We start from the raw sequence: 25,604 nt of genomic DNA, 5'->3' as shown, positions 1-25,604 counted from the left end.
GAAGGCAAGGAACCGTCCATTTAGTGGTTTGTGTGAGGTGGCCTGCTGATAGTGGTGCAAGCTAGTTCAGTATTGGCGTCACCCTCAGTCATTGTAGTCCCAGTGAGAGTCTGTAAACATAAGGGAAAATATACTGTGTACAGGGGTGATGTGCTTATCCACGTCCAGGCCTAAGTTATTGAGTCGTCATCTTGGGGATTTCATCTTGGATACCACTGAGAGAGAGAGAGAGAGAGAGAGAGAGAGAGAGAGCAGGACTGAAGGAGGGAGGAGGCGCTAGATAATGATAATGGCAGCAGTAAGATAAGGGCGGCGGAGGAGAGGAGGGTCATCAAGTAGGTGCAGGAGAGGTAATGTTGTGGGCGAGATGTCCATTGAACCCCCCTCCGCCCCCGAGTAGTAACTTGAGTGAGTGATAGTGGTATGGTCGTGAGATAGAGAACGATGCATTTAAGATGAGGGAAAGTGGGGGGAGAGGAGGGGTTAAGATGAGGGAAATTGTGGTATAATTAGCTGGGAAATGGGGAGGGAATTGCTACTAGGTATTGAATGTGGTGAGAGAGTGATGGGGGGCGTATATTTTTGGGAGAATTTTGAGTGTAGTGGAAAAGAAAAGAGGAGTGAGGGTGGTGGAAGTGAGGGTGGTGGAAGAGGAGTGAGGGTGGTGGGAAGAGGAGGAGGGTGGTGGAAGAAGATTGAGGGTGGTGGGAAGAGAGTGAGGGTGGTGGAAGAGGAGTGAGGGTGGTGGAAGAGGAGTGAGGGTGGTGGAAGAGGAGTGAGGGGGTGGTGGAAGAGGAGTGAGGGTGGTGGAAGAGAGAGAGGGTGGTGGAAGAGGAGTGAGGGTGGTGGAAGAGGAGTGAGGGTGGTGGAAGAGGAGTGAGGGTGGTGGAAGAGGAGTGAGGGTGGTGGAAGAGGAGTGAGGGTGGTGGAAGAGGAGTGAGGGTGGTGGAAGAGAAGAGAATGTGGCCATCTTCGTCCCTTCCAGCACTTAATCCTCCTCCCCAGAAGTATGCCCTTGACACCTAAAGTGCATCCAACCTCACACCACCACCACACAACCTCACACACCACCACCACCACACACCTCACACCACCACCACCACACACCCTCACACCACCACCACCACACACCCTCACACCACCACCACCACACACCCCACACCACTACCACACACCACACCATCACACCATCACCATCACACACCCTCACACCACTACCACACACCCTCACACCACCACCACCACACACCCTCACACCACCACCACCACCACACACCCTCACACCACCACCACCACCACACACCCTCACACCACCACCACCACACACCCTCACACTACCCTCACACTACCATCACAATAGCGTCACACCTTACCGTCAACAAAGAGTGAGGAGCGTGGGAAATTTTCCAGTGCAGGGTGGTGAGCGGGCTGCTGATTGGTCGCCACTTGAAAGGTTTCCTACTCTTCCAATATGCAAATGTCTTAAGCCCGGCGATTGTATTTCTGTTGTGTCTTGTATTTTTCGTGATGTTGTATTGTATCTGTGAGGTGCGTCATAACTACTGCTGCCGTCTGATGTTGGAGTAATGGGTTTGTCGCTCGAGTGTATTGGCGTTTGGCGAGATATTATAAAGTACTGTACATGGATTGGATGCTGCATTTTACTCTTGTGTTATCATTTGAGAATGGATGAAGACACTCATTGCAGAATTTTTTTTTCTTTATTCTTACCAGTGTACAGTATAGTATAGCTTATTGACCTGCCACGTATCAACATGTGGCAGTGGTTATTTCTTCCATATAAGACACAGTTTAGACATAGTTGGAGTTTATTGCAATCATTTTTGTAGAGTTTTCATGTTATCCAGTACAGTTTTGTTAATTTAATGCAATTTATTTATATTTAGAAATTTACTGTCAATATTCTTCTCATATATATATATACGTATGAGTTTACTGATTTATAGTACTGTATATGAAATTTGGCAGCAGTTTGGAGTCCCACATTGAAGCAATTTCTCCAGAAACATTTAAGTGGCTGCCTTTCGAGTGATGTGACACCAGGTGGCCACTTCGTAACATTTTATATTTATTTATAAATTTGTAAAAACATTTGAACTAATGTGATTCAAATTGGCAGCCTCGTTGTCATTTGTCGTGTGAGTGACTGTTTGTGTGTGTATGTGGGGAGGGGGGGAGGGGCAAACCTTTCTTCCACATGTAAAGGGCACATATTAAGCAACAACAGTGTTTATGGTGATGGATGTAACTAGTCTCAGATACCATCGATATGTTTTCTCTTGTGGCACTTGCAGGTCACTGCACTCTCTGATTACTCGATCCCATGTTTATTTCGCCCCCTTGTTACTCCGCCCCTTCTTTTTGAGTGTTCAGTGCACGACTAGCCGAGTCCCCTCGCTGCCCCTCCCCTCGGATATATTCCCCCTGCAGTGCTTCCATCCTACAAGCTTCCAACGTTTGGCCAGCTTTACTCTTCTTCTCACTCCTCTGAGTTTTTACACACCTGCATATTCTTTTCTCCTCCCCTAATCTTCTATCTCTTTATTTTTATGGTTCACCCTTTGTGAGTGTGTTTTTTGTGAATATGTGTTCATCGGCATGTGTGTGCCTATGGTGTAATGGTCATCATGCTTGCATCGCAAGCAAGTGTACCCAGGTTAAATTCCCTGACAGAGTGAAAGTATGAGCAAATTTCTTTACGTCATTTGCCTTTATCTACTCGATAGTAATTGGGAACCTGGATATCATTTGATTTGCGGATCGTGTTCCAGGGTAATGGTAAGCCAGTGCATTTGGCGAGTTGTCCTGCCTTCTCAGATTATTCCGTGACACTGGGTCTTACAGCTCATTAACTTAGGATGTGATTAATGTGTGTGTGTGTGTGTGTTTCATATTTATTTGTATCATTCTTTTTTCAACTAACTTTTTACAAAAGTTTTGTTCTCACATGTAAAATACTTCCTTCAGACTTGAGGTACATAATGTATTCCAAGTCTCCAATTAACCTTCTCGACAGCATTCTCAACCTCCTTCATGAACCACACTACCCACCTGTAGTGCTGGTACATTACAGTAAAGTACATTACATTATCTTACATTCCACTTGCCTGTCTCAAGCCCCGATGTGTGTTTTCATTCTTATTGCTTCACCTATTGCATCTCAAGCTTTCCCCTTTTCCTCTTGTACTTACGACGCTCCTCCTTTGGATTTGTGGCTGTGGCTGAGGTCACTCCCGCTTGGAACTTATGTTTTCGGTAATTAGGCTTCTATGTTGTGAGAGGTCTCCCACTTCTTTTAAATTATTGCCTGAGGTGTTGACTATGAGGACCATATATACTGTATATATTTTTTGGGGTCTTTTTATATATATACTCTTTCCTTCTTTCTCTTACAAAGAAGGAGATATGAACCTGGTTGATGTGGCACTATTATATGCAGATGACACTGCTGAGTACAGGTACAGTACTTGAGTACAGATTACTGTACCAAGCATGGTGGTCTGGGTTCAAAACTGATCACCGAAAGGTGAAATTGTTTACTATACTGTACAGTACTGTAATATCTTGGGAAAAGGTGAAAGTGTTGATAGTACGATATTGTAATTGTTACTTAGTACATAATTTCTGTTAAATTGTAACTTAATTCCTTATTTTTTCCCTCAGGGAGCAGCCCATATTCTCGTGCAAGGCGCACGTGTTCCACATCGACCCGAAGACTAAGAGGTCGTGGATCCCGGCGTCGTCTTCTGCAGTGTCTGTCTCCTTCTTTTATGACTCCACCCGGCAGCTCTACCGCATCATTTCCGTTGAGGGCACAAAGGTATTTATAGATTTTTATTTTTTGTTTTTTCATATATTCCTTGGAACTGTGTACAGGATTCTGTTCTGTAAATATAAGTTTTTACCTAAGAATGTTTGTATTGATCATAAAGGGCTCATATTATTTTGTAAAAGAGTTAAGCTTTTTTTTTTTTTTTTTCACTTCCCTACTTGGGCATGTGCTCCAACTTTTGAAGTACCTGCAGGAAGAACTTAGCTCTGGGTGGCACACCTCCAGACTCCTGAATTCTGACTTACACCCACCTCCTTTCACCCAACTAGTGGTTTCACTGTTAAACCAGCAATGATCTTACTGTAACCCAAAATTATGACACTGGTATCCACACTTAATACGGATATGTTATAAAGCAAAACTCACAACAGAATTATCTTCTATGACAAACAATGAAGTGTCTTGCAAACTAATTGATAGGTCAAAAGGAAGTCCCTGGCTGTGTCTCAAAATCTCAAAGCTTAGGTACAACTTGAATGGTAGGAAATCAGGAGGTAACCTTGTACACCAAAAAATGTCTTGTAGCATTCTGTGGCATTTAAGATGTTTTTGGGAAGGAGGTTTTTTAAATGAATGTATCTCAGCTTTTATAATGGGAGTTTATGGGAAAATGTGCATCGATTTACAAAAAACAATCTTTATAAGAGAGGGTTTTTTAGGAATGTAACCCTCAAGTAAATTGGGTCTACCTATATATACTTTGGGTTACCTTTAACTCTTTGCTAAATTTCAGTCCATGTACTCACAGCAGAGAGAACCATTCAATACTACAAGTCCCAGATCCATTCTTTGTTAAGATGTTCATACTTGACGGGGGCTGGTTTGGCTTCGACACATCTCAGCATTTTTGAGATCTACAACAAAAGCAGCAATTAAATTCTACAATGCTGGAAAGATGTTGAGGAACTTACTGTACTGTACTTTACTTTTTAAGCCACAGCAACTCACCATCCCTCACTTACTAATAACAAAAACTGTGCTGGGAGTCTACCCTACTGTTTCTCTTCATACTGTTTCTCTTCATGTTAACAAAATTGCAAATGTTTTTTTAAATTCTTACTAAATTGTAGTTATTTGAATAAAGCTACGACATATGTCATCAAATAATGATTGTAACGACACAGTATTCTTCAATTTATGAATAGATTAAATCTATTAAATATCCTGTTGTAGGTGAGGTGTAGTGGATAAATGAAGCGTGCATTTAAGAGGGCTCAGGGTATTGTTGAATTTCCTGAGTTATGGGACAAACCTGATTTGTTAAAAGGATTCCTTATGTTTTTCTTGCCTCCAGCTTGGGAAAATATGTTTTGAATATATGTAAACAGAGAGAGAGCAAGACTGAGAATATACTGTAAATAATCACCTTTACACTCCCCCCACAGGCAGTCATCAACAGCACGATAACCCCCAATATGATGTTCACAAAGACGTCACAAAAGTTTGGCCAGTGGTCAGACATGCGAGCCAACACAGTTTATGGCCTCGGGTTTTCTACTGAAGCAGAACTCAATAAGGTTAGTTTGAGATTTGTATCACCTAATTTTACATGATGCTTTGTGGTAAGACAGTGATAGGACCTTCTCTACATGTGAAAGTTAAGATGTATGCAACTGGCTTGAGAAGTCTGATGTTGTAGGGCAGTGAAAGAAGATGACATAAGGTACATAGGTTTGAGTAAGATAAAATGAGATAGGTTAGATTGATGTGTAAAGTTACATCAAAAGATAGGGTGGCTGGGTATTGAGAATATTGACAAAGTTTTTCATAGAGTTAAGCTGAGATGGTTCAGGCATGTTGAGAGAATGATGGAGACCAACTGGGTCAAGAGATGCCTAAGTTTGACAGGAGGGGAGGAGATCTAGGGGTAGGCCAAGAATAATATGGGGAGATGTGAGAAATGAGAACCTGATGTGAGAGCTGGAAATGGATGTAAAATAGTATGTTGAATACTATTTCAAATCATCATTGAAACAAATATATATCATATTGTCTTTCTCAGGATTGATATTTATGTTTGTATGAGCAACATTGTCAGTTATGCTCCTTTAACATCTTATTTTTAAGCTGCTTGGTGGTTTCTGCAATACAAGACTGTACATTATTTTCTGAATACTGTACAGTGTACATGGACCAAATCAAAACATATTTGGTTTGCCTGCATGTCTACTTAAGATTAAGTTCAAAGTTGAGTTTCAGGCTGGTACAATTAACTGTGTTAAGAGTTCTTCCCCTCTAACTTCTTTTTTCTCTAGGTTCACAATGGGATGCACTACGCCATCATAGAGTGTGTGTGGCAGAATATTATGCAGTGATGCTCTTTTTCATGTAGTTTTATTATTTGATACATTTATTTTTCTTGTGCTTCTTGTGTGCCACATATCATCAAGAGTACCGGTACTTTTCTTAATACCTGGACTTGTATGTTCTGGTCACCAATCTTTTGAAAGTTTTTCATCAATCTTATTTTTACCACATTTTTTTTTTTTTTTTACTTATTTTGACAACAAACTCATAAATTGGATACAGTTTTGTATCTTGGTATATTTATACTTTTCATTCATGGAAAAGTTAGTTTTATCTTTGTTTCAAGTCTCTAACCTCCCTCTAATACTTTTTTCCAATTTAACATAAGTTGTTGTGTAAAGATGCTTTGGTTAATTTGAATAATACTGTACAGTACTGTGTATCACAATAGAAATGTTAGGTTTGGTACTGTAACATATTATAAGATAGTTATTCTTTTACTTTTTGACTACAGTTCATAGAGAAGTTCCAGGAGGTAAAAGATGCTACTCGATCAGGCAAAACCAATGGCACAATAGGTGGTGGTGGTGGTGGAGGTGGTGTTAGTGTTGGAGCAGGGGCTGGCAGTGGTGTAGGAGCAGTGTCTTCATCCTCAGGACCCGCCTCTGCCACTGCTTCTCCCCTTACCTCACGAGCCAAGATCCAACAAGACCCAACGGGTGAAGTCAACACTGTAACTTCAGGTAAGGCTCCCTGTAACAAACATTTTGAACTAGTTTATCATCAGTTGATTTATTTCAGTACTTAAATGTTTTGTACTTGCTTAAGAGAGGGTTACTGTTACAGGACAGGATACTGTATACTGTACTGTATAATTTATAATTTGTGAGGTTTTTTATTTGCTGTCATCAACTAAAAAGCAAAGTTGAATTATTTTGTTTTATAAGTTATAAGTATAAAAGTAAATTCCTTTCAAATTTATTAAAGTTTGAGAAGGATGCAGATCACATTGTAGATTAAAGAAACTACATGAATATCTGAGGAATCTTAATGAAAGTAGACTATTGCAAACTGAGTAGTACAGATATACCATAATTATATTGTAAATGTACACTGTATATCTCATTAGTCCATATTGGTAAATGAGGAAGGAGGAGTACATAATTCTTTACATTTGCTCGCACAATTAGTTATTGTTCAAGTGATAATTTTATTTCTAACTACAGTACAGTACTGTAATATTGAAACTCCTCATATTGAAAAATTTGGTCAACTTTGCTTTGTTACCTGGTATTTTATAAATTATTTAGTGCAGCACCAAGTAGTTTAAATTTGCCATTGCATTGACATAATTATTTGTACTGTACTGTTCAGTACTGTATGTGGAAGTTGCATTATATTATTAATTGTTAGTTGGGATTGACATGCTAGCAGCAGTGCCTGTGTTGATATATTTTGTAATGTTTTATACAATGTACCGTATTCATTTTCATACTATCTACCAACTAGATTCCTTTACTTTATTGTGAACAGGTAAAAACAAGTCCACGGGTTCAATAAAATTGTTGATTTTTATATTTTCTTATCCTACTAGAATGTACAATACAGTATACCAATTTCTACCTTAAGATTGATGTTTCATATAAAGTCTTCTAAAAATCGACAGATCTTTCCACCATTCACGTCACCCACAACTATGTTTTTAACCATCATCACCACATGTTAAGCCTTTTCATCTTCTATTGTCTCCCAATTTGCCTGGTTAACTCATCTTTTCATAGCCATTCCTCTTGTCATTTCATCTCCTTTGCTCCAGTTATCTAAGCCAGTCAGAGCCTGTTCTTCTCTACAGAGCATTCACATTCTTCATTCATATCCAATCTGTAGACTGTCAGACTCATTCTTCTCTTAAAGAATTAACATAAGTTAATTGTACAGTTCTGTACTGTACTGTTTTTCACATAAAACCCACACCAACTTATCATGCATCCATCTTCATCAGTCCACTTACCATGATAATTCAGTATCTATTCTTGTTTTATACAAATGCTTATGTATGTATGGGTTAATGTGACCCAATGGGTTTAAGTGTTTATATAGTACAGTGGTCCCTCGGTTAACGAACACAATTCGTTCCACAGAGTCCTTCGTTAATCGAAAATTTTGTTAACCGAATCCATTGTTTCAATGGGATATTGGGTAATTGGTTCCAGCTCACAGAAAAGTACATACAAGTAAAATAAAAATGCAGTAAAGTATGTACACTTACTTTGAGGTGTGTATGTAGAAGGTTCCTGGTTGATGATGATGATGCGAATTAGAAGTGGGGGTGGAGGAGAAGGGAGAAGAGAAGGAAGTGGGGATGGAGGAGAAATCACCTTTCAGGGGATCCATGCTTGATGCAGTCATTTCACCAATAAAATTTTAAGTTCACTAGGTGTAATTCAAGATTATTTTATTTAAATCAACACTGCGCTATATATTATCAATATGTTAACTAAATTTCAGAATGACCAATAATTTTAATGTAAAAATGCAAAAATATTCAAGACACCAACAAAATTGATGTTCACTCCACTGTCAACAAAGCCAAACTGACGCCTGGTGGCTGAGTCAATCGGCTGATGAGCGCACAAAAAACTAGTTCCCTGTACTGCATATATTATCAATATGTTAACTAAATTTTAAAATGACTAATAATTTTAATATAAAAAATGCAAAAATATTAAAGAGCACAACTTTCTTGATATTTACTCCACTGGAAACGAATGTAAACATAGAACAGATTACTGAATTGGCAGACTAGCCCATCAGCTGATCAGCTGATGCTCACAACAAAACGTGTTGTTCGTAAGGATTTCGTTAATCGAAGTTTTGTTCGTTAACCGAATTGAAGATCCTTACGGGAGGTATTTCGTTAATCAAACCGTTCGTTAACTGAGGGACCACTGTACAGTATTTAGGTTCGTGTATCATGCTAGTTTACTGTAGGCAGTGTACTGTACATAGTGTTAGTCAAAGGTGGCAGGGCCCAGCTTGTTACAGTTATTTACATGATGAAAGATTATGTAAAAGCATTGTGATTAACCTTTATGTTTGCAAAGTCAGATTTGTGGAATACTGTACAGGCAACTAGTCATTGTTAAATACAGTACTGTCTTTGTGATTCAAATTATTTTACTTTTTTAGTAGACAGAAAGTCGTATTAGTGTACCAGATGAAAATATAAAAGCTTTTTAAAAGAGAACCATTGACAAATATGAAGTATACAGGGTAAAGAAGTAGAATTTCTTGAATATTTTGTGTGATGCATTTCAGAAAGTGCTCATTCTAAACAGTGTTCCTCCTAGCTCAGGTTTAAGTCTGGAAATTAAAGAGTAGAAGCAAATTTCCTGAAACTGGGATTGAGATTGAATGGTAAATCGAGATGTGTTTGTAGGTATTTATATCTGTGGAGAATAATTATTAAATGAAAAAAATATATATTCAAAGATTATATGAAGGTAGGAAGAAAATGGGTACAAGAGTGACTAAAATTATTTCTTGAGTGTTATTGTAATGATTATCAGTTTAAAATGAATGGACAATATGGAGGTACAGTGGAGATGAGGAAATTTGGAGTAATGATATGAAGAAATGGTCTGTTTAGTTTGAAAAACAGTACATATTGGATACAGATATTGGTGATGTATCTATGTGATGGGAATATTGAGAAAGGACAACTCTAGAGGAAGAGTTTTTTCCTGAATGGAACCCATAGGTTTTAATTCTGACCCTGTAGTAGTGACATTTTCATAATAACAAAAACTGCACAGCCACTTTTTCATATTTTAATGAAAATGATGATTGAAATAATTACACTTCTGCTTAAAGCATTTGATACTTTATGTTCTGCTGAGGAGTTAACCTAGATACATGTATGACATAAAATGCTGCCTTCTTGGTGCAAATTTTGGCCATAGTTTGATGATTCATGTTCAGTCTAATGTAGAATCACAAAAGGACTGAGGGCCTTAACCAGTCTTAAATTGATCTGCCTAGTGACTTTTGATGTCCCAATCACCTCTGGCAGGGGGCATTAAGTTTGTGTACCTTTTCTGTTCATCCATCCATTCAAAGCTTTCACATAGGCAAAGGCAATGTTTAGCAAACATTTTATAGTCTTTTATACTCATTTTATACTACCTGTACTACTAACACACAATGCCTGAAGACATGAAGTCAAGATATTTGATCTCACATACAAGAGCACATTACAATAAAACATGATTAATATTAACATAATTATATTATTGATATGAATATTCTGTAGAAAATATTACATTGCTATACACAAGTACTGTGCAATCAGTTTAAGTACTGTACCTGTTCAAATTTAACTGTTTGATAATGAAAAATGTCTAAAATTCTAAATTGCTGTTAAGATAGATTAAAGAGGAAACTAATAATGCACTCATAATTTGATCATCAGTTTCAAGGTTTCATTTACCATTTAATGACTAAAATGACTTAAGCTATCTAAAATACTGCATTTTTCGGTTACCTAGTCTAATAATGTTGTCATTCATTTTGCTGTCCATAAACATTCACATTTGGTTTGTCCTTTTTCAAAATACCTGTAGCCCATGTCATTGGATGCAATTTAAGGTGGCTATCATAACTACAAACAGAAAATAAATAAAATAAAATATCCTTATATTCAAAGCTTTAGCCAAATTTTCCTGAAACTTTTGTATGAATGCTCTCTGGATAGTCCACATTCAAAGCTGGGTCCATTACCAGCATTTACCAATCAAAGTGGATGCTTAGGTCTTGTGGGCCTCATGTTATTGTTACCAGTTACTGCATGTAATGTCATACCTAAGCCCAGTGCCTGAGGCCATTTATTATTATTATTATAAATTTTGTCAAAATATAAATTGCCACTCAATTTTGTGTCAACTTTTGCATTTATTTAATGCATAGTATTTTACCAACAAGCCTAAAAAAAAATTCCTGAGTTGACCAATTATTTTGACTCAACAGCAGAGTTACAGAAACTTTTGACTGACTTATGGAGGAATGTCAAAGAAGAAATACTTATTGAAATGGTAAATCAAAATTTGGAGAGGAGGACTCTGTATTGAAACAAATCTGAGTAGAAAATAGGTTCTGAGGGCTCTGAAATTTGAATACAATACCAAGTAAAATCTTATGAGCAAAGATGTTGGGATTGAAAATGTAGATAGAGAACACAATGTGTTCAAGTGCTGAGGCCTGTGTTGGTGAGGAACGATACAGCAGCAGTGAGAACAGTTGTGAATTTTGTTGGTGTGGCCATTGTGCCTTTGGTGTATTTAGGGTAGTATGAGAGAGTGAAATGTGATTTTTTAATGTTCAGAAGAATGGCAATGATTATGATGATTTTGATAATTGAGAGATTTGAAAATTGTTTAGAAATAGGGAAATACAATTGTGCCATAAGGATTATGAAATTGCTTATGAATATATCATGAAATGATTGATATTATCATCTTTAAGGTACTTGGATAGAACTGATGAAGAAGGATTCATTAAGAAACCTTTGGTAATTGTGGTAATTACTTTACTGTACTTGATAATGATCATCTTGGTTCACTTTATTTTGTTTAGGAATTTGATATGGAGATCACTTTACCATAAACTTTGTTTGTAGCAATATGCTGAAACATATCACTCATGAATACCACTTGCTCTCCTTGTTCAAACTAACATTTAATTTAATCTTATTGCAAAATTAAAAAAAGAATTGTAACTCCAGTAAAATTTACATACCAGACTATCATTTCCTAATGCTTTAGGTGAATCTTAGTATATGATTAAATATTTCTGGTCTCATTCCAAAGGTAATGTGTTAAATGTTGTTGGGTGTTGAGTGTCTTGAATTGTTGCTTTCTGTGTTCCATCCATTCTACTGAAATTTGACAATCATAATGCACAGCTTGTTACTTACATAATTCTTCTTGTAAGTTATATTCCTTCCATTTATATATATATATATATATATATATATATATATATATATATATATATATATATATATATATATATATATATATATATATATATATATATATATATATATATATATATATATATATATATATATATATATATATATATATATATATATATATATATATATATATATATATATATATATATGGAGTGAACCCTCACTTTACGCGGTCAATTGAACCCACGGCGGCCCGCGTAAAGTGAACAACATAACATATGGGATTAATTGAAATAGAGACCGGGCCGACCCCCAAACTCCACTTTTTCAGACACAATACCTACGTTGTAATAAAAATAACTTCTTAATTTTATGATGGTATGCACACACAATTAATAATTAAGAGAAATATCAATAATATTAGGTTTTTTAACACTTACATTAGTAGAAAAGATGGCTGGGCACACGGATGGGGGGTTGGTTCCGAGGCAGAGGGCAGATTATTGGCCCTCACCTGTATCAGTATTGTATCACTATCCACCACAGAGGCTTGCAGGGCCTCTTTGTCAAACCCCTCAAAGTCCATATAAGTTCATATCTTCACTATAATTATCACTATCACTGACTTGGGCCGGCTGTGGTGGGTGGCGGGTGAAGAACTCGGTAATGTTTTGATGACTGGGCGACCTTGTGTGCATCGTGCCTGCCGCTTCCCGCGTATATGAGTAGATGAACCGCGTAAGTGAAAGTTCGTTCTGGCGAGTGTATATGAGAAATCGCGTAAGGAAAAAATCAAATATATATATATATATATATATATATATATATATATATATATATATATATATATATATATATATATATATATATATATATATATATATATATATATATATATATATATATAATTAAAATTCAAGCTTTTTATACATGAGCCAGGATTGAAGTAGATTATGAGTAATATAAAATACATATATCTTTTCATAAAAAAATTTTAATACAGAAATATATTGTAATGTTCATGTTTATTGAAGTTTGTTCTGATGTTTATGTTAATAATGGAGCAATGTGTGATTTTTAATCATATGGTTCTGCCTTTTGTGTTATATTAATTGAAAATATTTTGTTTGTCTGCATGTAAGAGGTGATATAATGCATGGCATGTATGTTATTAGGTCACAATAACACAGCATTATGCTGCATGAATGAGATTTATATGTTTTTTTAGTTTTTTATATTTGTTAATCTCCCATACTCAATGTCCATATTGGTGTTTATATTATCTCCCCATTTTGACTACTGTAGTCTGTTCTTCCAATATTTGTCACATTATTCAGATGTGCATCCATTGAAGTCATTACATGTCAAGCTTTTGATATTTCCAGTTGCATGGAGGGATGTGGACCCAGAACAGGTGATCCTGATATAGGCTTATTAGTGAAAAGTATAGTTAAAAAGATGCATATTGATGTGTTGGCCTGGGGCATTAGTATGTGTAGATAGGATTAGTCAGAAATATAAAGAATTGTGTGCCCATTGAACTTGGACTTTGTTAATTTTGGATTGTAAACCCTTTCTTTGTTGCATCTCCAGAAATACTGTACCAGCTGCCAGACAATAATCACTAGGTGGTGGGCCTGCTCATAAACCACTGGTGTCTCCATTTCAAACTTGCTTGCTTCACTCACAAATGGACAGAGGAGGTGGTACGTCTTGATACATTGCACCACTTCCTGGATCTCAGTCAGCTTTTGGGCATTGTCGAATGTGAACTTTCTGTACTAATATGACTACGTTCTTGCAGTCAGCTTTTGGGCATTGTCGAGTGTGAACTTTCTGTACTAATATAACTACGTTCTTGCAGTTTTTTCTCTTTAGGTGAGCCCCTGTGCTTACTACATTTTTCTCCATGGCCAAAATGTTCTACATATTGTTGCTAACATATTTGTATAGCCTGACCCTGAACAAGTTCTTACTACCTGCTGCTTTATATTATATACTAATGGTAATAGAAGTTAAAGGCAGTTCTTCATTTTAGAGAAAACTAACTAATGGCTTGGTTATATTTGTCTCACATTTCACAAGTCAATGATACAATGAAGTATTGAAACATTATTTTGATTTGTTTGTGAACTTTATCTTTAAGTTTGGAAGAGAAAAGGTGAGGCAGACATAAGAGCAGCATTAAGAGCAAACATCCAGTAGAGATATATAATAGTACAGTATTTACATTGACTTCTTGTTTTTCAGTTTATATACTTTTGTGTTTTCCTTCATATCTTTCTTCTTCTTTTCTTTTGTTTGTAATACATACTTTTCAAAGCACAAACTGATATACCCTGAGCTTTACTTCTGTGCTGGCCAAAGTAACAAGTAGAAATTCTGTGGATTACACTTAAAATTTTAATGTTAGGTTGTCAAAACTTGACATAATGAAATTTTGAGAGAAAAAAAAACAAACCCAGAGGGTTGAAGTATGAATTCATTCCTTTTCTATGGCTGAGGAGAAGAGACAAAACTTGCCAGATTACCGCCACAAGGGAACACTGTCATGTCAGGTGAATGTAAATTGCTACGTAATTAGCAACTTGACATAACCCTAGAGCTGGTTCACTTGATGTAGACTACTCAGTCTTCTTACTGATTTAAAAACTTTATACTTCACAATATCTTTGCAATAAGTAGACCACCCCAAGGAAGAAGAATTTCTTCCTAATCACATGCCTTATCTCTTCAACCATAAGATGGGATAATGTGCTTTTATCTTTCATTTTGTGTCCTGTGTTTCATTAGAGAAGTAACCTAAGAAATTCGAAACTAGCTAGGGAAGTGAAAACATGTTTCAAGGGTAACAACCATAAAGATCCTCTCTGAAGATATAAAGACAGTTTTCTAAAAACTAGTGAGAAGCTGCTCAGACAGAGCAATAAGGATTAGGGATTTGATAGCAAACCGTGATAACATTTTCTTTAAGGAAATATCTGGTATGTGCTTCCTCAAGCACTGTACGTAGAAGGGATAGAGAACCCATTAGTGCTGAGTATGCAAGAGATAATACGGCAGGAGGAAAGTCGTGAAACAAACCTGACACCACTCACCCAGGAGGTAAATGTCTTAACACTGAACTACAGAATGTAAAACTATGCATAGTGAATGCTGTAAGTGTAATCTTATGAGCATCTAAACTGTAATTACTGTAATGTGATTGGGTGTTAGTAAGAACTTCATAGGGAAGAAGCTTAAAGTTCAGAAATAAGGCACATTTACTAATTCTTCCTGCTGTACAGGTAGACCCTAATTTACGAGAATTTAAATCATAAAAATTCGCACTTAGTAAAAAAAAGGTTGCCCCATGTTTTGATTTACAAGCGCAAACCCCAAAGTTATGAACAAATTATTAGGAATAAGGAAATATGCTAAATTAATAAAAATAAATTCTTACTACGTAGTGTGCTTACTTATTTCACTACTGTAACTTATTTAATTATGCTCTAACACTTGCAGTGTTATTTAGTCTACAAGTAAGCCTTCAGTGTATCATCATTCTCCTACAATCACCATATAATTCTCGTGATGATAAGACACTCGTCACTCACATCACCACACACATGGTACTTGGTCAATTGCCTGCCTGTTCAGTTTCTCCTCATTTACTCTCATGTAATATGTGAAAAATTAAACAAAAGAAATTTTTTATTCATAAATTTCATTTGTTAATTATGTACAATAAAGGTGTAGAGTTGTAAGAGAAAGTAAAGAATTTGGAAGTGAAGGTATGTTTGGAGATGTGGAGGCTGCCAGCAACACATGAGCGATCAGCTCAGCTTAGAGGCCACGCTGGCTGGCTGGCGTATATATTATTTTGCACATCTGCTGACACTTTGTCGCTTGAACAAATTGTATAACACTTTATCCAGGCACTTTATTCATAAACTGACCCTTCTGGTTTTTGCAGAATTTGCACCTTTTACTTTTACACTTCAGCACTTTGTTTTGTTTGCCTTAGCACTTTTAAACTCACTTCAGTCGTACAATACACGAATATTTACTGCCAATTTTGTGTTTGTTTAAGGGCCTTGTGAAAACAAAATTAAAATGATATTCAATAAAAAATACAGAGCATACCTAGCAGTAACCAGGATTCATATGGAAAAAATATCTTATTCTTGGAAAGTCTACAAGGGGCACAGTAGATCATAAGCAATGTGTGGTGACAGTAGGCCACATTTAGCATAAGTGGAAGGTACGAAGGGTGCAACTTAAATTAATGACTGGGGGGTTTGAGTCAAGTGATCAGCTCCAAGATTTATCAAGGTGCCCTTGTTCACTCACTGACTTTTAAAACAATCGGCAATCTATGAAATAGGATTGGAGCTTGCTTCATAAACCCTGGTTGACTGGGCAGGTAGCTGTTTATGTTCAAAGTTACACTGATGTGATAGAAAAGCCTCTGCCACACATCACAGATAATCCCCTGCATAAGACAGACTCTGTTAGAAGTTGTATTAGTGGGAAAGTCTTGAAGGCATTTTTTAAATAATCTATCAACTTTCCTATTGATAGTTTTGTCTATTCAAAATAAACATTACCAGTTAAACAGTTTTAAGCAATACAGATTCTCTGTTCTTCCTTTTAATAATTCCAGTTCTAGATTTGTAAACAGAAGTGTGTCATTGCTCTATATGTCTCAGCTAAATCACCATTCAGAAATATTCAATGAATTTATTACTATTGTATCTCATGTTAGACTATGCTGAAGTTTACAATAGTCAGTTTGTCAAGAAAAACTATCAGTAGTGTGAACCTGATTAAAGTGCATAAAAATACCCATTATGCAACAAGATATACTGTACTTGCATCATACTTCTGTTGAAATTATCTTCCTATAAAATCTTAACATTTAAATTTTTTTCTTATATCTTGACATTGAAGGAGGTAACAGGAATCCTTTTTTTCTTTTCAAGTGATAAGCTTGGGGTATTGCTGTGGATGGAGGATGTAAAATTGTGTATTTTCACCATCCGTTACAAACATCCGCATTTTAAAATCACTTTTTGAATAGGATAAATGTTGACTAGAAGGCAGCATTTTCCAGTCAGATCAAATCTGTAACTAAAAAATTTTGCACCAAAAGGCTTAATTTGGGTGATATTGGACGTTGATATATAAGTGCATTTCTTGATAGGAAAGTTTTATACAGTAATTTGAAGTAACTGTCAATACATATCTGTTGTCAAAGCTTTATTCCTGCTTGTGCTTATCAGTACCAAGAAAAAGCCATTTTAAATGTGGGTCATCTCTCACACCAGCTCAATGTGTGCTATGTACAGTAGTCAGTCCCTGAGGAGCTTTATGTCTGGTGAACATCCATGTTGGATGAGTCATTGAAGATGTCTTTTTTATGTCTTTTTTTGTAATTTCATTTGGTGATTCATTGTTATTTTATGTGTTAGATCTAAGAAGGCACAACAGTGTTTTATTTGTGTGTATGTGTATTCAAAAGGCAAGCCAGAATTAGGGCGTTATTGTGGAAGGAAAAACCTTAGCAGAATATTATCATTTACATTAGTAAGAATGAATAAATAACTGAATGAAGAGAAATTATGTTTCAATACTTAATTATTTATTGGTCATCCTGCAGTCAGTGGGAAAAGGCTTGAGAGAGAGATTGAGATTGTTATCTATCATCACCACCATATTATCATGATTGATGTATATAGCATATAATTTTGGCCACTTAAACAAAACAATCTCGGCAACTATTCCTCGTACTAATCTGTTTATGTACTTTGGTCAAAAGTTGTCAGTTTAAAATGATTTAAGATTCCTTAGTACTGTACTGTAATTTAACTTCAGCTGCACATTATGAAAGTGGATCCAGGAGAGGTTGGGTTTTCTCTTGAGACATTGATCAATCCAGTGAAGGGTTTGGGGGTGCTAAATTGATGGCTGACCATTTGCTCGTACAGTGAAGCAAATTTCGTTATTTGCACATGGAAGTTGGTAACAATTAACACCATCTCACAAATAATTTGTTATACAAAATATTATTTTAGATATTTTCCCTTTGAAGGACAATAAAGTACTGTACTGTACTGTATGTGTTTACAAGGCCACTTGCAACCTGACAGGCCTTTATAGGCACTACTGAAAGATAAAATATATTAATGCTCAATTAGGATTTATCTTTCACTAACTTGTTATTTTTACTCCATACATTTCATTGGCTATAATAATCACTAATGGGTAACTGTTATTGAGATATTGAAAACCGGTAAATATGGTAACGCTTTATTAATGCTTCTTCACTCAAACTCATTATATTGTATCACTTATAATTTAGTTGTCAATATAAAAAAGCTCTTCAGGAAGTGCACCAGCCATCCGTTTTCTTTAAACCAGCTTGGTGTTCGTGTTTTGTTGAATTACTCTTCCTTTATTGACTAAAATTTCACCCATGAGTTACTTATTACATCCAAAATATTATAACTAGATACTGTATTATTGCCAACACTCTTCTCAAAAGAAGAAGCGAGTTACAGTACAGTAATAATAAACAAGAAAGTAGAAATATATACTTATGTATATTCATGATTGTCTAATACCTAATATGCAGGGAGTCCATTTGTTCTCAAACATCAAACATAGGAATGTGCCTTTGTTGTTCCTTTCTATGCCTATGGGCCTTCTTTAGTTTATTGTCACATAGAATATGATAGTGGCCATGTGTAATAAGTGTTACAGGTGTGATAATTTAATTAGCCCAGCCTCTTGTTACCTGGTCTAATTTCACATTAACCCCCCTCTGACTATTGAAGGAGTTGGTCAGTATCCAAGCCCCTTCGCATAAAATCCTGGATTCGCTTCTGCCTCAGACTACAAAAGTTACAGGGAATTTAGTAGATTTTCATTTGCATTACAGTACTGTAGTAGTTTTTCATGAAGTGCAGAAAGATCTTTTTTTTTTCAGTATCCAAAATAGTATGCATCATCAGTATCAATGTTTTATGGGCAATTTCAGTGCTTATGTGGGTCAGCCACAATTACACAAGAGGTATTACTTTAATTAGAACTCAATTTAATGTTGTGAGGACTTCATTTAATTTAACACTGTATTAATGTTAGTACTGTACCTCACTTTGTTTAATATTAGTGTCAGTACTTCACTACTTTAATACAAGTGTTGTAACTTATTTAACTGGGCCCTTGAATTTTCATTAAATCATTTTATTAAGGTATATATTAAGGAGGGCAACATCTACCATGCAGTGGTAGAAGAGCACCAAGTATTCACAACTAAAGGACCTGGATTGACTCATTGCTGTGGGTGGATCTTCTGTGTCCTTTTATGTTTAAGCTATGATTAAGTGACTGCCAGTTATCATACCATAATAGCTTACTTCTCACTAAGACAGCTTTAGAGAAAATATTTTACTTGATGTAATGTGACAGCATGTAGACATAATATTTTAAAATTTTATATTTTTGATGTCTTCACTTCTTCTTGTCTAGATTTCAGGTTATAGTTATCCTTAATGTGATAAGTAATTTGCTGAAACTTTGACAGTAATCCTTTTATAGTATTTACTCTGGACTCCACTATTTTCCAGTCTTCATGCATCTTTTTGTGTATTTAGTCTTCTTCCTCTGAGTGAAATGACTGAAATTCTTAAAATCAAAGCAGTTATGCCTATTTTTTCTGCAGACCTGGACAGTCTAGTCCTGGCACTAGAGGATGACATCGATGCAACTTTGAGGAGACAATCAGCCCGACGTTCCAGAAGTCTATTAGGCTTGTTTTATTCCCTCATTGTATCCCTCTTTTCTTTCATAATACACCTTTTGAAGGAAGTTCTCCTAGTGTATGGATTTCATTTATTTGACTTGATTGTTATGTTAAATGGATTGTAATACCTATCCCTTTAAGGTACTGAACTATTTGTTGAGCACTGAATTTTTTGGTTTTCTCATAAAATAAAATTATCAATATATTTTTATGAATTGGTCATTAAAAAATAACCATTTTTGACAAGGGACTCTTAAACTTGCACGCTACTGTCTTCCTTCAAAAATAATGCCTTGCTATTCACTTATGGGTGTGTATTTGTGTGTCTCATTTGGGATATACTGTATATTGTTTTATTCCTTTTTGTGTCAGACCAGTGTCTAGATTAATTCTTTTGTTGACAAAGCCCCATTGTGAGGCAAGACTAATGACCAGCCTTGGGTGCTGGAGCACCATCAACAATGCTGAAAAGTGACTGTTTATTAGATGGCCCGACTAACCTGTGTCTAATCCAGTTACTCGTTATCCAAGAAGCTTTGGCCCCCATAGAGCTAATAAATTTCTTCTTACCCTTACCATTCTCGACATTCCAATTTTTTTTTAGTTACGTTTGTCAGTTGGGTTATGTCCAAGAAGTCTTGTGTTAGTTATGAGTATTAATTCATCATTACTAGATATTAAGATGTTAACCTTTAAAGTTGAGAAATTTCTCTGTAGTGTACAGTGGCTCAGTGATGCTAAGCCTCAATATTAAAAAAGACAGTGAAATTAGTGACAATGAACTTAATCGATGACAGATGTAAGCTTAATACCTGAAGAATTGAATTAGCTAAGTACCTGAGAGTTTTTATATCATACAAGGTATTTGCCTTTTAACTTTTTACCAAGTGATTTTGTGGTTAGAAGTAAATAATATGTTTCAAGGCAGTTGTGAAGAGCCCACCCATTTCGATATGAAAATCTTAACGATGTAACTAAGAAAATGGAATATGCGATGTGTTGGCGGCTTTATATATGTATTATGAGTTGAAATGCAGAACATTCTGGTAATTTTTTACACTGAAAAAATTAGTATGATTACTAATTTTCATATTGAATATAAAAATGATCGAGTAGTCATTTCGTAGTCTCTGCCTTCTTGAGGTGTAACTCCTTTGTAATCCACCTCAGGAAACCTTCCTTAGTCTTGGAGGCAAACACTTACCAAGTAAGAGGTAAAGCAAAGTTGCTTATGTGATATTAATGTGTTGATATTCTATGTGCATGGCATTTAAGTAATTAGCTTATGTATCCAGTCATAGTGTATAGCAGGTGTAGCCAGTTAAACCTGTTTAATCGCTGAAAATGGAAGCTCTTGCATTGGTATTGAAGCTTGAGTGAGAGTTGGGTTGGCGCAGGTGATGCAGGTTGCTGTGCGTTTATTGGGGCTCCTCTTACAGGTCTGGATCACCTAGCTCTGGCCAACTCTAATGACATTAATGCCACGCTGCTCAAATCATCCCTAGTTGCTCATCAACGCTCACAAAGCCTCTCAGGTAAACAAATTTGGCCTAAGGTTGAGTTTGACACTAGGATTTCGCCTTCGAAAAGTCTTTAAATCTTACAGAAATCTCGATATGATGAATATATTTACAGCACCATTAAACAATTACATATTATTATTATTATTATTATTTTTTTAGCTCATTAGGTTGCATGATCCATTATATATTATATTGCTTATTTAACACCAAACTAACAAAATGAATGATGAAGCATTTACTCTCAAAACACATTATTAACAAGTAATGTGGGTGTGGAATACTATTGTAGCCATTTATTTCAGAATTATTTAGGATACACCAACTGCTGATTGCCTTTTAAATTTGAATCTTTACAGACTATTGTCTAAGCAATTTCGATGGAAAGCATATTCTCTCATACAGCATATTGCTGTATGTATATTTGCGTTTTCATTGTTTATTGGAAACAATCTTAAAGTATTTCACGAGAAGACAAACTTTTATTGAGGTACAGTATAAACGAATTACCTCGCTGAATTTTGTATCATACTAACTGATGAATTGGCATAACCTATCTCTCCTAAAATATTTTCCTCACAGAAAGACCAGTGAAAAAGAACCCTATAAACGATACAAAATGTTTATTGGAGTACGTACAATGTGGCAGTATTGTTAGTCTTAGTTGATATGTGCAGAAACTGACGACGGGGTCCACATGACTTACCCTCTTGCTTGTCTATCTTCTTACTCGGTTCTTGGGTTTGTTTGTTTATGACATCTCTAGATGTAATTAAACATGAGGACTAATGAGGTTTTTATAAAAAAAAATTGTTAAAAATTACTAACAAGCATATTTTTGGCCAGTAAGTACTGTGATATTGATTGTTATCATAAATAAATAACCCAAGACCTGTAGTAATTTCCTTATGTGTAGAATTATAGCACTGATGGACATGTAGAGCATGAGTGTCATAAATTAATACAGTATCATAGTTCATATTCCTCTTTCTATATGCACCATTACACTGTACAGTACTGTAGTCTTTATGCTTCTGCCAGGATTTTTAAAACGAACTCAATTTGTTTGTTAATTTTTTTAACCATGTGTGTAGCTAATACTGTTTCATTTTCATTTGTAATTGAATTCTTGGGGGCAAAAGATCGATTTTATACAGAGGTAATAATTTGGGAAAGAATGTTATTGAAAAGGCACAGGCATGTGTCTTACAATGTAACTAACAGTGTGTTGATTATGAAACTGGTAAGTGTGATGTTGATGTATACTGTACTCAGTAGTGCTCTGGCCAACACAACAGTTTGGCTCTGTGAGATTATCTCATCTGTGTCTGTAAGAGGGACATATAAAACCAATAGTGTATGTTTGTATGATAATGTGTGTTGACATAATGGCTGTACATGAGTCTTTGTTATACAGTATACTGTAGTTGTATCAGTATCAGTGTTCCTATACATATTTTATCAGTTCTCAAGCATGCCAGACAAATGGTTCCATACCTGTATAGTGGGAGTGCATATAGTGAGGACTGCCTGTGTATTGTCTCAATATGAAGGAGTAGAAATTTGAGCTATTAGAGGTAAGGAATGGGATGACAGTACAGTACCTTTATGTAGTAATGAGTGTGTGCTCTCTTACATATAGTGTATATATATATATATATATATATATATATATATATATATATATATATATATATATATATATATATATATATATATATATATATATATATATATATATATATATATATATATATATATATATATATATATATATATATATATATATATATATATATATATATACATATACATATACATATACATATATATATACATATATATATATATACCTGTATATATATATTTATTAGAGGTATAGGTTGGACCTCGCTGATCTGGGAAGCTTGGGACCAGACCGGTTCCGGATTCGCGAAAATTACGAACCATCGAAACTGAGGTTAAATTAAGGCAAAATAATGCATAAAATATGCTATTACTGGTATCAATACAACTTACATCAGCATAAATCTTGCCCAGGCCTACTGGACCTCTTCACAACAAGTTTACTTTACTGTGACACAGAAATGAGTAGATTAGCAGAAAAGGCAAAGAGAAAATTTATATTATAGGCCTACTGATACCTGGAAACTAACGACAGCCAGATTCAAACACCGTCCCGAACCATCGAAGCTGCCAGACTATCGGGTTCCGGATTAGCGGGGTCCAACATGTACAGTATTGTTATAGATGGATATGGTACAGTATTGAGGTGAGACCATTTGATTGAATTAATTGATCAAAAGAATAGGCGTGAAAAAAGTACAGGAGGGCACAGAGATAGATTATTGTAAAAGTTCAGATGAATATTGAAGGGTATATCTTAAGACTGCTCTGATTTATAGAGGGAATAACTGTTGGATGAATGACAATGAAAGCACAGGGATGGTGGACATTAAATCTTTTTCTGCTTTGTACATGATGACTATACAAGCTTTCAGAAACAAGCAGTGATGTAAAGTACAGTATTATTGATGTAACAAATTCATATAAAACGTTTATCACTCAGCACTAGTACAGTACTCCTCTCTTATAACAAAGGTACATGCTCATCAAGTACATATCTGCCATCACCAGGATAAACATGTGTGTCGTGTGATATATCTTAAAAATTGTAACATTAAGTATCGTTAAAGGACTTCAGTATGCTTTTTCTTCTCTGTAGAGTGACTCCATCTATTTTTTCATGTTCTATCCTTGGTTTGCTTTAACTCATACTTATTTGCTCTGTATTTTAGTCTATTGGATTTACTGCTTTTTAGTCAAATTTTTACTCTTATTTTGCAACTTCTGTATAATATTTGGTAATACTGTAGGATTTGGGAATGTACTCCTGATTTCCTTTACTTCTGTACTTGTATTTAAAAGATTTGTGATTACCATTATTTTTCATTTAAGTTTTTACTGTTGTTTAGCATTTTGAAGTGAGGTAAAAACTGTGACGCATAATTTTTTTCTTCCATTCCAGGCATACACACTATAGATAGAGGTGTAAAGATATGTTAATTCTTATTTTCTTGAGAATACACTTGGGTATTTCATTTACTGGTGTTACCATAAGGCAAACATTGCATAGTTGTTTCTGGTTGTTTTCACTACAAGAGTTCAAGTTGTCTTTTTTTCCTTTTCCCATACCATCTTACTGAAATTTTGACACTACCCATAGTACTGTACAGCTTTCCAGATGACATCACAGGTCTTATATCTCTATTATTATCACAGGTCTTATTTCTCTATTATTAACAATAAGGGAGATGTCTTATTAGCTTACCTACACCTGACATATTCTTCAGGAAAAAAAAATTGTCAAGTAAAGGATTCGCCCTAAAGGTGCACTAAGCAGTTTGTGAGAAAATCTTGTGGACTAATAAGTCTTGCTCTTGATAAACTTCTGCTAGTCCACCGAAGTTGTTTCCATCATTATACACCTCCCCCAAATTGGTCTATTGGTTTCACATATTTGTTGTCATCTTTCACTCTGTATGTAAAGTTCCAGGATTGTTTTAAACTATCTGTTAACTTCTCAAAGGGATTATTCACACCTTGCAATTGTGAAACACTCATCAGTGCACCAGCTTATATTTTGAATTGTATTTTATCACTATCAGGTTTGTAAATCTTATTTTATAAGTAAAACAGCTTCTGTTTGCATGTAATAAGGAAAAAAAATGGGAAGTTAATGTTATGAAAATTACCTTAGCAATTACACAGAAACAGAACATTAATCTTCTTGCTGGCCAATAATGTATATTGTGTCACGAAGAGCCTGATAAGTTTCCAATCCCCTCAGTCATTTGCCTTGGGCACGGTCACGACCCCCCACATTGTGCACAGTCCACCCAGCCACAAATGATTAATAAGTAACTCGTTGTTGTGTGGATCCTGCAGCATTTGTATAATAGTTTTGTGTATGTATATCTTGTACAAAAGTTTATCTGTTTCCCCTGGATGAAGAAAGCTATGATATGTTATGTTTATCTACCAGTAATGGATACACTAATTGTAAAATAGGTTTGTAAGGAAAAAAATATTCAAAATGTTTACACTATGCATAATAATTCTTCAAATGTAAATCTGCTTTATATCAAAAGAACAATTTAGTATATTATTGAGTGCCATTAACTTTGTGTGTGAAAATTTACTGTCATAACTATAAGTGACCAG

At 35.4% G+C, this 25,604-nt stretch overlaps 1 protein-coding gene across 5 annotated transcripts in view; it reads left to right on the top strand.

The window, feature by feature from the left end:
* Positions 1-25,604, top strand: part of LOC121865384 (homer protein homolog 2-like) — a 141,182-nt gene that overhangs the window by 103,831 nt on the left and 11,747 nt on the right. For 4 of the 5 annotated variants that reach the window (XM_042364716.1, XM_042364717.1, XM_042364718.1 and 1 more), the window contains exons 3-6: positions 3,685-3,841; positions 5,239-5,370; positions 6,615-6,843; positions 21,300-21,395. In XM_042364716.1, the coding sequence (XP_042220650.1) occupies positions 3,685-3,841; positions 5,239-5,370; positions 6,615-6,843; positions 21,300-21,395 (614 nt within the window). The remainder of the gene's footprint in view (positions 1-3,684; positions 3,842-5,238; positions 5,371-6,614; positions 6,844-21,299; positions 21,396-25,604) is intronic. The other variant, XM_042364719.1, reaches the window with a different exon arrangement.

The sequence above is a fragment of the Homarus americanus genome, unplaced genomic scaffold (assembly GCF_018991925.1).
Source record: "Homarus americanus isolate GMGI-L3 unplaced genomic scaffold, GMGI_Hamer_2.0 scaffold25483, whole genome shotgun sequence".
Lineage (NCBI taxonomy): Eukaryota > Metazoa > Arthropoda > Malacostraca > Decapoda > Nephropidae > Homarus > Homarus americanus.
Note: the sequence above shows the minus strand (reverse complement) of the source record. Positions and strands in the feature narration are given on the sequence as shown.